This window comes from Anarhichas minor, unplaced genomic scaffold (assembly GCF_050575085.1).
Source record: "Anarhichas minor isolate MPS153535 unplaced genomic scaffold, ASM5057508v1 ptg000024l, whole genome shotgun sequence".
NCBI classification, from domain to species: Eukaryota; Metazoa; Chordata; class Actinopteri; order Perciformes; family Anarhichadidae; genus Anarhichas; species Anarhichas minor.
This window is the reverse complement of record NW_027466470.1, coordinates 15422549-15438110: the sequence shown is the minus strand read 5'-3', so window position 1 is coordinate 15438110 and position 15562 is coordinate 15422549. Positions and strand designations below refer to the sequence as shown.

Genomic DNA, 15562 nt, shown 5'->3' with positions numbered 1-15562 from the left:
AACTCATCCAAGTTGATATAAACTTTAGGGTTCAAGTTTCAGATACACGATACATTTGCAACTACATTTGTTATATGAAGTAAGCTGTGATGTTGTTGTCCAGTTGCACAATGGGCGATTGCGTCTCACAAAGGATAACTTGTGTGATTGAGATCAAAATAAAATAGTATTTGGCATTTTAATGATATTTCATAGGTTTGGGAAATGATACACTTAGGAAAGCATTGTTACGCACATATTTTAAACGCTTTTCAAGACGAAATATCTTTGACCACTAGTAGGCAGTACTGCACATTCAATTAAGGTTTTGGGGGTGATTATGAATGAGTCTTACTATTTGATATGGATTTATAATAACTCTAGCTCTAGTTTGTTGAAGAGAAAATAACTTCATGGTAAACTAACTCTGTTTATGTTTCATTTAAGTGACTTTGGTTTTTCACTTCCAACCCACACTTTTATACAAAGCGAGCTACAATAATATCCAGTACACACTTTAGGGCAGTTGAACAGCCAGAGCAGTAGGGGGCGCTAAAGGTGGGTCTCGGTTAGATTATAGCAAGAGGAAGAGGAGGGACCGACCAGTAACTAAACAGATTAAGTTGCCCCTCCATCTGACAAGTGAGGGAACAGACCCAGGAACGGAAGGCGATGAAGTGGTTACGTTTTTCGCTCCTCGTCTTGGGGGCTTTCTCGCTGTGCTGCGCCACGTCTGGTGACAGCAGCAGCGGCGTGAAGAAGATGAAGATGCAATTTGCTACGGGACCTCTTCTCAAGTTTCAAATTTGGTAAGCAAATAAGAGCGAAATTCTGGCGAGTCATCGCAAGCTAACTAAGCTAAGCTCCCCGGCTAACAACACCGTAGGCCGAAAGCTAGCTAACCAACCGGAGGGTAACGATAGTTCACTGTGGCATGTTATAGGAGCCTTCGCGTTCCGCCAGTTAGCTGCGAAATTACGGGTAGAATAAACGATAAATAAAATGTCAAATATATGTATTTTTTGTGACACTTCTCATGAACATTTCGTCGACAGCATGGCCCAGCTTCCGCTGTCAAATAGGCGAGTTAACGTTAGTGTATTTTGTAACGTTATTATATCAAATTCCGGTAGAATGTAAAGTCTGTCGGAAACTGCCTAGACCGTGCTGAAAAGTTACGTTAGCTTAAAGCTAACTAACACGTCAAACATTAACAATAAAAAGTGTTCATCGTTAACGTCTACCGTTATGCAAATAACGATGTCACGTGGTTTTAAGATGTTGTGCAACGTAGTGTGACTAAAGTAACGTTAAACATGAACAACGGTTACGTTGAACGGTTGCTTTTTTCTAAAGCTAACATAAACTGACATGTAACGTTAGCATTGGAGTAAAGGTATAAAGTGGGCTTACATGCTTGCTGCTGACTGGAATTTCACACTTACGGTACATTTAACACTTTCCTCCAACGTTAACAGTCTAACAGAGGAATTCACGTGTGCCTGACCTCGAGGCTAAATTCATAATCTACCCTTGAATCATTGTATTGTTGTGGCTTCCGTTTGCCCTTGTTTGATGTTGCAACTGCACACTGTATGTCTTTCTGACGTGTGTTTTTTCTCTCGCAGCATTTCCTGAGGGTACAAGCGGGTGTTTGAGGAGTACACGCAGGCCTTGTACCAGCGGTACCCAGACATCCGTATCGAGGGGGAGAACTATCTTCCTGTGCCCCTCTACAGGTGAGAGAGACCGTCTGCCTCGTTACCACTAGATTGTGTCCAGCTCCATTAAAGCAGCCGGGGATTAGCTGAGACTAGCTGTGACGGAAGGTTCATCTGACTGTGGAGTGGTCTTTGGTAGTTTTACAGATGTAGACCGAGCTACTGGCGCTTTAAAATGAATAAATATAGGTCATAGGTGCATAGTGTTATTTAGTGTGGATTGTTATTATAATTGGTCACTAATCAATGCTATTTTTTTGGACCAATTTACAGTGTCATTCTTTTTATTGTAGTGAGCATACTGTAGGCCTATAAACTATATAGGCCTGTGCTGTCTTAAGTGCTGCACAATGTTTTTCACACTTGGAAGTGTCAATATGACACTACATATAACATGCAGCTCAACAGTGTAAACTGCATCCTCCGAAATAACTACACAGTGGAATCAGCACCTCTCCTAAACTGTTTTGGACTGATTTATTGCCGGACTATTGTATTAGACTGCATTTAGTTTTAGCTGGGTGTACCTAATAAACTGGAAATGGAGTGTATATTAACAGCATCATTATTTTGTGGACTACATAAAAGCTTTGTCACCAATGTTTTCTATAGACCAATGATTATATGAGGAGAAAGTCAGAAAATGAACTGGTCATGATTATCATCATTAGTGGCAGCCCCAGGACTTATGTTCCTGTTGAATTTGTTTCTATGTATTCCTCTCCTCATTTTACAATTGTCCAGGAACTAATTGTGTTTCGGATACAGACTAGAATTTAGATTCATTCATTTGTGTAGTGAAGCATCAATGGCCTGGTATTTAGACCAGTGGCCGAGTCCCTATGCGAGACCGGTTTGTGCACTTGTCCCAGGTGTTGTAGTTAAAGACACGGTGTCACTGAGACCCTCGGGTCCTCATCAGTTGAACTCTTAATGAGTACACCAGAGATGAGCTCCATTTAGAGAAAGGCCACAGTATCACACCCTGGGTTTCAAATTTTCCAGACTGCTTCAGTCACTGGAAGAATAGGTGTGCGTCCACTGACGGGTTGTAGTTAAACCAGTTGCACATGTTTTAAGTTTAACGGCAGTAAACAGCAGGCAGGGTCTATGTTGCTGGTTGATAGGTGCGACACTTCCCTTGAAGGATCTTAATCACTGTTGAAATGGATAATAATTATTTATATGGGAGGAAGCCGGTGCTACACGGTTGACTCATTTCCTTGTTTATTCTACACAATGGAGCTTAATTTGTATAAATCGAGGCCATGCCCGTCTCACTTGGCACAGTGTTCAACTAATATGCACACTTGTCTCAGAATGATTAAGTGTCAAAATATGTGTCCATTTGAATATTTTTTGGACGATGTTAGATTTACCTTTTTATATTTTGAACCTCAAGTATACACTCCTCCTTTTTAATCACTGAGCGGTACATGTTTATTAAACATGACCAACCTGCTTTAAGACAAACTACAGGCTCACATCTATCTGGATAATTGTGATATATCTAGAATCCTTTTACGTTGTCAAAAAATTGCATTAAAAGAGAGTTTCTTGTTTTATTTCCTCAGACATTTTGCTTCCTTCCTGTCTGTGTTCAAACTGCTGGTGATCGGGCTGCTTATTATCGGCAGGGACCCATTCGCCCTCATTGGTATGCAAGCCCCAGGCCTCTGGGAGTGGGGCCAGGGAAATAAGGTACGGTTCACTATAAGAGTCATTAAAGATCAGATCGGAGAGCATTTGTTTTTGGCAGGTTAACGCCACAGATGTCACACGGAATCTATATAAGAAATGGAGAAAATGTGGTTTCGTTTGACTGTTTTAATATAGTTGTGTACATTCACACTGCCAAGTACAACTCAACCCCCATGGGATTAACCCATCCAGGGTCTTCAGGCTGAGTTGTGGAGTGTTGTTTTGCTTGGCTCTGTTATCCCCGGGGTCACAGACGGGCCAGAGGCTCAGAGGAAGCCTGACTAACACCAGATATAACAATCTCGCACTTCTTGCATTTTTGAATGAGCCGTTTCATCACTTTATTAAGATGTAATGAATATATAAATGTCAATTAGATGGTAAACTGCATTAGACATACGGAAGAAGATCTCCTTATAGTGATTAATTTGACCCAGAAGGACTATAGGCATCAGTTGGGCTCCACTAAACTCTGTGCTGACATGTGCCTTGCTAAAACAACTATTGAGTTTGCAATACTAACAAACTGTTTGTTGCAGCTAATCCTGACATCAAACATTTTGTAAATTACTCTTGAATTTAAGTACCAGAGTCCTAAAGCAGCTTCATATTTACTTGTCAATAGAGCGCAACGCTCAAGTGGGCATTTTGTCCTGCACAGTCTTTGTAGTGAGCCCAATGTAAGACAAATTTAACTGCAGAGCTTTTTAACTCAACTTTTTTTCTTCTTTCAGATATATGCCTGTATGATGGTGTTCTTCCTCAGCAATATGATTGAAAACCAGTTAATGTCTACAGGAGCTTTTGAGATCACATTAAATGGTGAGTTTATGATTCACAGCACGGGCTTATTGACTGAACCCAATGCTCCTGGCTTCAGATGGATCCTTTAACATTACGGTGCATTACAGTGAAGTGTTGGTTTTCCACAGACGTGCCGGTGTGGTCAAAAATAGAGTCGGGTCACCTGCCCTCCATGCAGCAGCTCGTGCAAATCCTGGACAACGAGATGAAGATGAACGTTCACATGAACACAGGAACACACCTCCACTCCTAACCCTACTCGTCATGTCCTGGCTGGAGCTAAAAGCCCCTCCATGTAAGTACAGTAGTGCTCATATAAGCAGTTCTTCTGATAATCTTCTACACTGATCTTTTGTTCTCCTTGTGAGACACATCGGCCATCGGGAATGTTTTTTTTGATCTGCGTTCCCTCTCTTCCTGTCCAGGTTTGAGGTGGGTTTCTCACTGGGCTGTGAAGTGATGTTTATGAAGGTCTGCGCTGAAGGCAGGAAGACTGCTAGCACAGACTGGATGCCCCCCATCAGTCTTCACCACGCCCCTTGGAGATGCCCCGCCCCCGACGCCAGAGTGGGATCCATGGCAACAGTGCCGGCCATTCTTTTGTCATTTTCTTGTACTATTCAAACTACTGCAGATTTCATCCAGGTCATTAATGGTCCCATCAAGACAGATTTCAAATTGATACTCATAGTCTTTAACTTTAATTGATCTTTGTGAATTAATAAAACGTGTAGCTTGTACCACTGAGCCACATGCAGAATTGTATGTTAATTGTTCTAAACGTAGCTTAGCCATGTAGAAGAAACACTTCCAATCTGTCATCCCTGTTGTGGAAATAACATTGGTGATTGTGTCTTGATATGATTTCTGAATAATTGTTTTTATATTTGCATAACTTGAAGGAAGCTGAGAAGATAAATAAAACATTTTAACTATTTAACCGTGAGGCTGTGGTGCAATCTGGTGTTACAAATGAAACTCTTTTACTTTCAAGAGATGGTGGATGATGTGACTGCCGTCACGGTTTTGAGTAGGGAATCTGAATGACTATTTCTTCGTGAAGCAGATGGCCTACTTGAGTCAGTGCACATCTTTTAGCCATCTGCTCAACCTAATGCTATTAGGAAGACTAGAGGAGCTACACTGATTTAATTAGAAGACACAAAACGGATTAAGCGCGAGTACAATGTACAACTAAAACAGTGATGTCCCAGGGCCATGCACACTTGTTGAATTTGAGATATTCCTGATAATAAGGTCGCATCCTTTCATTATGAGTTTTAGAAGTAACATGAGGGTAAATTACAACTTTATTTCAATACGCTGTTTAATTGTTAGCAATATAATCCAGTTTGCACAAAAGAAATGAAGATCATCTTTGAGCCCATTCCTTGTAAATAACCCAGATTCACTATTGAGACATTTGTTGAAAAAATAGAAACTTTTATTTGTAGTTGTGTACTTTATTAGTGGTACAGCAAAGGCACCTATGGATAAAGGTTCTTTCACTCACACATCAGCACTGACTTCCATAAGCCTTTGGGCGACTACGTGGAGGTGAGGAGCTTGTTTGGTCTTCTGCAGCCGGGGTCGCGATGGCGTCATCGGGTACTGGTGGAGGTGCTGAATGACCAGGTGGATCCTAATCCTGGCTGCCTGCACAAACAGGTCCTCCTTTAACTCCGCTGCTCCTGATGTCGCCCCGACTGTTTTAGATTCATCCTGGAGGGGGGGAAAAAAAAGTTTTCACACATTACTGACGCAGAACTGGAAATGTTGTCCACTGCAACATTTAGACAGAACAATGCTTCACCTGAGCGCCGCAGGTGCCCACTCTGAACTTTGCCTGTTGACCTCTTGCTAGAAAGGAGACAAACACGCGTTCCTTCCCGAAGACTCGAACCCCAACAGTTTTGTTGAGGGACAGGAAGATGGGGTACAGGGGAGTGGGAGGGACGCCCCGGCTGCTCCAGCTCCACCGCCGAACCCTGGCACCCGCCTCGTCCAAACACTGACCGCCTGAACTGTTTAAACTCAGCCTGCAACGTAAACACACACGTGCAATCATCAGTTATTTTTAAACCATACATTAGATGCACCCGTTAGTATAGAAACAATTTGCCGGATTTATATTTACCTAAAGATTAAATAATGAATATTTTATTACCAATATAATACAAATTCTAAACATTTTAATGAAAGAAATGATATATATAAACACTTTTCTTTGTACCATATGTTTCTATTGCTGTGATAACATGTCGCCCTGCCATCAGACTGGAACAGGGCTCTGATTGGTTGATAGGAGCTGTCATCATACACTATGCAGACTCTTCCATTGTCCTCTGTGACCACGACCACGAGAGCCAAGAGACCTGAGGGATAGCTGTTACCATGAAGATAAGGATGGGAACACACATTGTAGAGTGCAGGTTGCATTGCACATACAGTCTAACACTCTCCTGGTCACTGAAAAGATAACATAAAACAAATCTACAAACATTCCATTGTGCGTGGATACAAGACCTGAGCAGAGCCATCGGGGAACACAGTAAGAAATTTCATGCCATTGGAATAATACTTCTGTAGAATTTGTGCCCCATCCTGTGAACATGTAAGATTAAAGAAAGTCAGAAAATGTTAATGTTAATCACAAATTCATAACAGAAAGCCTCCATTACAAAATGTGGACGTTTAGCGTGCGCAGTGAGACGAATGAAAGAAGCTACTGCACGTGGGGAATGTAGGATGCCTGACCTATACGAGGGTCTAAAAATCAGGAGGATATCTTGTTAAAATCTGTCTCTCATCTACCTTTTGGAAGCACAATACTAAATTACTGGAGTAACACTCCGGCCATAAATGTTTATAATCCGAAATATTTAGCCTTTTTACAATAAGAAAACAACATTTGTTACAAACAGCTACAAACAGGTTTTATTTATTGATCAGACACAGTTTGACCACCTGTGCGCAGTGTATTTGTGTGCATAGATTAATATATATTTGTAGACTTCTAGTCAAAGAAATTATGATTATTTGTTAATATTTCAAATAAAGGGCAAGTGAATAGGATTTAGAGGGATCTATTGGCAGAAATGGAATATTGTATTTTCATTAATGCATAAATCACCTGAAACTAAGAAAGCTTCCAATACCTTAGAATGATACCTTCATAACTACATAGGGAGAGGGTTCTCTTTATGGAGTCCGCCATGTTTGCACCGCCATGTTTCTACAGTAGCCCAGAACGGACAAATCAAACAAACTGCGGTAATGTGAACCGCCGACTGCAAAACCGTGGTAACACCGGCAGTCGTCTGAATTTCGTTGCTCCTAAAACAATGTCTGTTGAAGTTCCTGAAAAATGCCGCAGCATTACCACGGCTTTGCACTCAGCAGCTCATGTCTTCAGTATTCTGTCTTCGGTATTCAGTTAGTTGCAATCTGCAACCACATTGCTCGATGCTGCTAAATGCTATAAACACTGGCCCTTGGACTGACTTTAATAAAAGAAGACATGACAGTGATTTGTGGGTACCTGATGACGACATATGCCGAACAGAAGTGGCTTGTGTTCACAAAAAGGGACCAACACCTCCTCTTCCTCTTTTGTTTTCAAGTGCTTCTCAGTTGCGCTACAAGGACACACTGTCCAGCATCCTTTTAATGGAGGACAAGACAGCCGAAAGCTGAGGATTGAGGATGAGCTGACCTTTGATTTTGGGACAGCTAAACAATAGCACAACAAAAACTGTATCAGACCCACAGAGCTATTTCAAGATTCGTGTTTGTTTATCATGACTGAATAGATTCAAAGCTGTCAATGTGTAGGTTGCTCACTGAGCCGTTACTCACAGGGTTGTGCAACAGGGAGTTGGATTGAGTAATCCTCGGAGAGTCTCAGTTCTGATTGTTCTCTAATAAAGAATACAGATTACGTTGCTCTTGACTTTAATGCTGTGCAGTTTTATTCATCAAGATTATCATTTTACTGTATTTTTGTTTCTGTGTGTTGGATAAAAGACATTTTAAGATGAAAAGTTGTACCCAAGTCCCCCCGGTAACTCCATGATAAACCTGTTGTGATCCTCCATCTCCTTGCCTTTGAAGAGAAGCTCGTCCATGTCTGTGTCTGGCTCGTCTCTCGGTGATGTTGGCGTACCAGTCCTCAGGTCACATCTCCCCTCAACCACACATCTCTGCTTCACCAGCATCTTACACAGCTGCTGCCGCTGGGCACAGCAGAAGAGAGGCACTGTCTAAGATGAACACGCAAGGTGGTCAGCAGTGCGTCATGTGTGTTTGGGTAATTTGTTTTAGTATTGGCACTTTCTTCCTCACCTCTGGCCCTTGTGCCCATGTTAGATCCAGGGAAGGTCGGGCCTTTTCTCCACAGTACTCACATTTCACTGGGTATTCCGTCAGGGCCTGGGACTGGACCACATAGAATTAAAGAGTCACGAATCAGTAACATAAAGGCGTGCCGAAATAGTTGGGAATTTAAAACAATCAGTGGAAAGTTGATCTTTGTACCGCTGGAAGAATGGGTGTTAAGTTTATCCTGTGGTTGTCAGACTCCCGATTGTAGCTCAGAACTCCTGCTGCTCTGATGCAATAGGTGGGGGGGTCACTGACACACTGTGGACCGCCCTCTGGTATCCTCTTACCAAACCCAGAGAAAAACACAAATCAAATGAATGAATTAATCACTGTAGACTGTAGCACATGATATATGTATTGACACAAAAAAGACCTGAGCTGAAAAGGAAAATAGATTTGTGTTTTGTCCACCACTTGGTCCGTCTTACGTGGTCCAGGACGGATGGTGGCTTACTGAGATCCTGTTTTAACGTAGCAGCAGCAGCATCTAATGGTGAAACACAAGTTATTGTTGCATCGTTAGATCATCCTACTGAGAGAACGAAACACTGGCCTGAATAGGATCGGAACTTAGAGATTTTCCTTTGCAGTTATTTTCTAAAGTTTCCATTTAAATTGTGCTTGAAGCAGATTCACCTAAAGAGCTGGACCTCATCTCTTGGTCCGACTGGGGTGAAGTCGTTGCGTTCAGCGTCTCAGAAAGCTAATGTCAGCATTCACTGCTTGTGTTAAGGTTTCTCTCCTGCTGAGATATAAGATGAATATATACAGTAATTAGATGAGGAAGCAATCACATGTTAAATATCTCAAAGACTCTAAACCGGCGGTTTACATTCCTCCAAATGCAAATTCAAAAAAATATATCTACTTGAGAGTTCCAAAATATTGGCTTTAGATCTCAATTTGAGTGTCATATATTACATTAAAAATAGCACACCTACAAAAAGCAATATAATAAGTACACACAAGGTTATGCACTCACCTCAATCTTTTACACTTGCTGGTGTTGTCAGTAACCTTGGAGATGAAATAGCAATGTGTAAACGTATTAGCATTCACGGAGGTTGGTGACTGTTGAGCCAACATCTTCATAGAGACCAAACTCCATTGTTCATCCCGGTTCAATGTGTTTACACCGTGATGCTTACTGCTCAAACACAGTGGATGGACAATGTTTTTCTCATGTTGAATTTTTAATAGAAGATGTCGGCCATATTATCTGCCAAGATAAAAAAAAATTAACTTTTTTCTATGTATTAATACTGTCAAAGTGCTGACTGTATACGCCATCAATGTGTCTGCAGAGAAGACATAGACTTTATGTCAAGCAGGGGCGTTTCTAGGATTCAAAGAAAGGGGGGGCTTAGCCCCAAGGGGAGTGGCATGTTTGTGGCAATTGTTTTTGGATATCCATTGTTTCAGACAGTTCAAAGATTGGTTCAATCAGAAATAGTGTGATTTTGCTCCGTAGTTTTGCTTGCATTCAGTATATGATAACACAAGAGACAGAATTTCAGGGTCATAGTGAAATTTGACAACACAAATATGAACTTTTCTCAAATAAAGAGAGAAATAATTTTCCTGCTTGTAAAGGAAAGACGGATAAACTAGCTTTCATATCCGCGTCACTCCCAAATCCTAATTCTTAAAGGGACCGCACACAATGGATGGAGAATGGACCTGACAGTGTCAACTATATATCGTTAAGTTTGATGATAGGCTATTGGATTGTAATTTGAAGGGGGAGAAAACATACAAACCAGAACGCACACACATATGTAGCATGTTAGAGTTATAAATAACGTGTCCATGTGAGAAACAATAGTTTAATTTAATGAGTTTTTTAATAAAGTTTTTTTTTTTTATCCAATAATGCCAAATTATTTGGGGGGGCTGAAGAACATTTTAGGGGGGCTATAGGCCTAACGACGCCCCTGATGTCAAGGCTCCAGTTTAAAAAAAAAAGATACAATTTCAGATCTTGTTCGACTGAATCTGAATACATCTCAATTATATTCTTTTAATGTGTGAATTTAGTTATCCAGTGCTATGCATTTGAGTTTGAAATTTATTTCTAAATTTTTCAAAACATCTAAAGAAAAACAAACGGGTATTAATGCCAACATTAGATCAGTAAAGTTTCAGTGGATTTAGAGAGAAAAAAAACAAAACAATCTCACCTCAAGGTCCATTTGTTAGATGTTCTAGAGCTTCCTCTGCAGATGGAGTTTGCCTTGTTGACATGGCGCTGAACATGTTCACATTACCATTTTTCTCCTCAGTACATGTCCATTCTTGGCTTACAAAACAATTCCTTTCGTAGTCATGTCACACTATCTTATAGGTCAAGACTGAATTTTGAAGCTTCACCAAGTAATGCTTATGTAAATAATAATGGTGACTGTCAGTTTGTTAGGCGTTCATTAAAACATTTTTGAAAGGTTTTGTAAAGTAATGTGCTTTTTCACTCCCTGTTTAAAATCCCTCTTTTACACACTCTCTCCATCCGCCTCTACATTCAGTGACGCATGCTTTAACACAATTTATCCAAAAGATGGCAGAGTGGTTGTGCTTCTTTTCTCCCTCAGTTGGCCATGTGGGTTAAATGATGACCAGGTCATCCCTCCCACCTTCTTGTCTCGTGACCTGTGGCAGTGACATTTCCCAGGTGGAACCAATGGCAGGTGATTAGAGAGCAATCAATTTCGCAGAGTTTGATTGGTTTTCGTAGAGAATATCACAGAACAAATAGCTGCAGCAAAGCAGAAGTTGTCAGTTCTTAGCATTTCCAGAAGTCACGTGTAACAGAATGATGTGTAAAGGAAGAAGGAAAAGCGCTGCGGTTTACTTAGCTGCAGCCATTCTTTTGATGTGTTGTTTGGTGCAAACAATAGACTGTTATCGACTGAAGAAAACAGGAAGACGAGAAGGGCGAAAAGAAGCTGACTCATCCAAAACGATAGGTGTCCAAGAGGGGAAAATTGTGTTCGGGAGAGTCTTTAAGAAAGGCTCAGGCCTTGAGTCACAAGTCATTGACGCAACCAAGAAGCCGTCCTCAAACTCTTCTACGGAGCATGCAGCTGCTTATCAAGCGGACTTTACAGGTAAACATCTTTGAGATCCTTACTGTATTGAATGAAAGTTTGGTTCGGTTACATTTCTATTTGTTGACTGGACTGCAAAATGTTTTAAAGTACTCAGTTTACAGTTCCTGCAAAATTTAAAAATAAAATGTAATCTCATTCAGGCTGGTCAGAAGGTCAAGTGCAGGATGCCAGTTCCAGAGAAGCGGCCTGGAGGCTCATGTCTCCCTCTCTGCAGTGTGGTGGGGACAAGATGAAGTTCAGTGCAGTGGGACCAGGAGTTTCGCAGTTTGCAGTGGAACAAGGTAAAGTGATCAGATTAATTCGCTATAATATCTGTTGAAACACTACAATTGGGCTTTATTGCTGATTGCAAAAAACCCTTTGTTCCCCACAGAAAACACATCTCCAATGCCTCTGTCCCATGTCCCTTATTCATGTGGCTACAGCATGCTGAGGAACTCTCTTGTGCTCGTCATGTTGGTTCCCTATGATGGCTGCAACATGGTTCAAGAGGTAATGCTGTTTGATGCCAGTAGTTCTGCCAGAACGGTGCAGGAAATTGACTATTGGTGGCTAATCCAGGCATTTAAAAAAATATATAATTAATTTTTTTTGTCTTTAAATTTAAATAGTGTCTGTGTATATGCTGGTTTGGATTGGTCAACTATTTTCTGATTTTGACTAAATTAATTGACAGCAAATATAGGCTTGTAGAATAATCAATAATGAAAAATTAGTTTACTGTGAAAGTGTAACCTGAACTAGTTTGTTACCTTGGGTTCTGATTTTTGTTTTCTTCTCAAAGGGTGGAAGTTATGTGCTCCCATTGCATTGGCAGGGGATTCCAATCTCACTCTGGTGTCGTAAACCTGGCGCACCTGCCCCTACTACTGCTGCCCCACAAAACCCACAACCTCAGCATCCCTGGTACCCTCCATCATACCCTGTGATGCCTCCCCAGGTGATGCCGCCCCAGCATGTGCCGCTGGTGCTCCCGTTTCCCCCCCAGAATGTGCCGCAGGTGCCGCTGGCGCTTCAGTTGCCGCCCCAGAATGTGCCGCAGGTGCCGCTGGCGCTTCAGTTGCCGCCCCAGAATGTGCCGCAGGTGCCGCTGGCGCTTCAGTTGCCGCCCCAGAATGTGCCACAGGTGCCGCTGGCGCTTCAGTTGCCGCCCCAGAATGTGCCGCAGGTGCCGCTGGCGCTTCAGTTGCCGCCCCAGAATGTGCCGCAGGTGCCGCTGGCGCTTCAGTTGCCGCCCCAGAATGTGCCGCAGGTGCCGCTGGCGCTTCAGTTGCCGCCCCAGAATGTGCCGCAGGTGCCGCTGGCGCTCCAGTTTCCGCCCCAGAATGTGCCGCAGGTGCCGCTGGTGCTTCAGTTGCCGACCCAGCAGGTGATGCAGGTGCCCCAGTTGCCGCCCCAGCAGATGCAGATGCAGATGCAGGTGCAGCAGGTGCCGCTGGTGATTCAGTCGCCGGCCCAGCATGTGCCCCAGTTGCCGAATAACCAACATTATTCACTTCCCGTAATTCCTCAATCTTATTACTTTCCACCCTATGCTAATTACCCATCAGTACCAGAGGCTACTGCAACAGCTGCAAAGAAACAACAAATCCCAAAACTTCCACTATACCCCCCTTTCTTCCATCCTTATTATTCTTATTTTCCTCACCCTGTTCCAGCCACAACAGCTGCACCAACTGCCACTGCAAAGCCAGCAGCCACAGCTCCTCCCCCGATGTTGCCTTACCCTTTCTACCATTCCTTTCCTTGGCACGGCTCTTGGCCTCTGCAAGCGACTGCAAAACCAGCTGCAACCACGGCTAAACCTCAGCCACAGCATATTCCATACATGTCATTTCCTCCTCAATATCCTTTTCTGCCTCCCTATTTCCAATATCCATCTCAGAAGTGACGAGCCAAAAGACCAACTCTCAGCCATCGCAGTTTGCATATGTGCCGTTTCCTTCTCCATATCACCCTTTTCCCCCTCAAATTCTGCCACGCTATCTCTCTCCAATGACATCAACCACAAAGAACTGATCCCTCACCGCCACAACAATTTCAATCACATCCTCAAGAACCCTTTCAATTTGTCCGTTATCCCCCTAATTCTGGCTAGTCTGCCCAACTGTTCCAATAAATATTTTAAATAACAAAGTGACCCTGTTGTGTTAATTTGTACTGTTGACCCTGCTACTACCCCCTGAGTAGATGGACTATGTTGTTATTGTTACACTTGCTTTAAGGAGTTCCATTAGGTTTGTGAGGATGAAGTGAACAGTCCATAACTATGAAGGGCTTTACTTTTGGCGAAATTGAGCATTTTGATTATTTGTCGACAGTCCTAAAAATGTACACTATTGTCCTCTTTAAAAGATTAACTACTTAAGAAGATTCATGTTAACCAAACATCAGTGAGGGTAAAGTGTGACATAACACAGGATCATTTTTACATGTCCCCTTTTTTTAAATTTAATTTAACTGAACTCTACATCAAAGCAGTAAAGTGTAGAAAGTCTGTGGTTGAGTATGTTGAGTGCTGTGGTGCTGGAGCTTCCTTACATCTCATTGGTTGTGTGATACTGGCTTTGTGTGGTCTGGTTGACGTCCACTCTCGGTGGCTCCCGGAAGGCCAAAGACCCGGGACGAGTTCTGCCCTGTGATATCAAAAACAGTCTATTTGAGTCTAGAAAACATGTGTAGTCTTAATTTTCGACACTATTGAAGCAGTTGAACATTGAAGGTAGCTGTGAACTTTAGCTTGTCACCACTTTGTCACGAATGCCACTTTTGTAATCTTAAAGGAGTAGTTCAACAATTTAAAAATATGCTAATTAGATGTGAAGATGCCAGTCATATCTGTAGGGTAGCCGCCAGTTAGCTTAGCCTAGTTAATCTTAGTTTAGTTTAAGACGATTACAATTTGAACAGTTGAGTTTTTGTGCAGATTAAACAAACAAGATATAACATTAATTAGTGAACTTCAGATCCGCTGGATTCTGTTTCCTTTGTGCAGAGCCAGCCTGTTTTCCCATCTCTGATCTTCATGCTAACAGACTGTTGGTTGCAGCTACATATTTACAGAGTGGTATCAATATTATCTGTCAACCAGAAAGCGTCTGTGCGTTTCTCAAAATGAAAAACTATTCCTTTAATGTGCAGCTTACTTACTCAAAACACAGGCGTCCATCTTGTGGACTGTCATCCACCTGACCTGGTCAGGAATAAACCTTTCTTCTTTGCCATAAAGGAAGCTGTAGATATACTGCAGGAACTTGAGTCTCTCTGAAAAGAATAAATATGGTTAAGTTAGGAAGACGAAAAAATCGTAGAATAAATTAGTTATCCAGTGCTATGCATTTGAGTTTGAAATGTATTTCTAAATTTTGCAAAATATCAAAAGAAAAACAAACGGGTACTAATGCCAAAATTAGATCAGTAAAGTTGCAGTGGATTTGGAGAGAATAAAACAAAACAATCTCACCTTAAGGTCCATTTATTAGAGGTTCTAGAGCAGAGGTCTTCAACAGGGGGCCCCTAGGGGGTCCGCGAAATTTTTGGTTGATTAGATAATTTAAAAAAAAAGAAGAAAAAAAAAAGTTTTTTCCCAATCATGAATCTGTCCATTATTTTAATAGTTCAGTATTGTATGCAAGATAACAGGTATGTTTATGCATAGCAGTGGCACTAATAGGCTGTCACTCGTTTTCGTTTCCACATTTGTTTAAAATGAAAACATGCAATTGACAGACAATGTTATTGGTGTCAGTTGACAAGGTAGGTTTATAAATGGCAGTGGCACAGCCACCCTACTCACTGTACCTTGCACATGTTTAAAATAAAAACATGAATATATGAACCTGTGTATTTGAATAGCTTAGTATTGAA

At 41.8% G+C, this 15562-nt stretch overlaps 2 protein-coding genes across 2 annotated transcripts; one reads left to right on the top strand and one right to left on the bottom strand.

Moving 5' to 3' along the window:
* The first annotated feature begins 613 nt into the window (after positions 1-613).
* selenot1a (selenoprotein T, 1a) lies at positions 614-5145 on the top strand. Its single transcript, XM_076097845.1, has 6 exons — positions 614-788; positions 1608-1718; positions 3275-3401; positions 4136-4223; positions 4334-4500; positions 4631-5145. Exons 1-5 carry the CDS (start codon positions 652-654, stop codon positions 4456-4458), a joined length of 588 nt encoding a protein of 195 aa, XP_075953960.1. The 5' UTR covers positions 614-651; the 3' UTR covers positions 4459-4500; positions 4631-5145.
* Positions 5146-5649: 504 nt separating this feature from the next.
* LOC142956057 (glutamate-rich protein 6-like) lies at positions 5650-9243 on the bottom strand. Its single transcript, XM_076097358.1, is given in 12 exon segments — positions 5650-5717; positions 5720-5927; positions 6019-6244; positions 6439-6591; positions 6727-6809; positions 7747-7937; positions 8064-8125; positions 8256-8467; positions 8550-8642; positions 8742-8870; positions 9017-9075; positions 9225-9243. Coding segments are annotated over 12 exon segments (1503 nt in total).
* Between the last annotated feature and the right edge of the window lie 6319 nt (positions 9244-15562).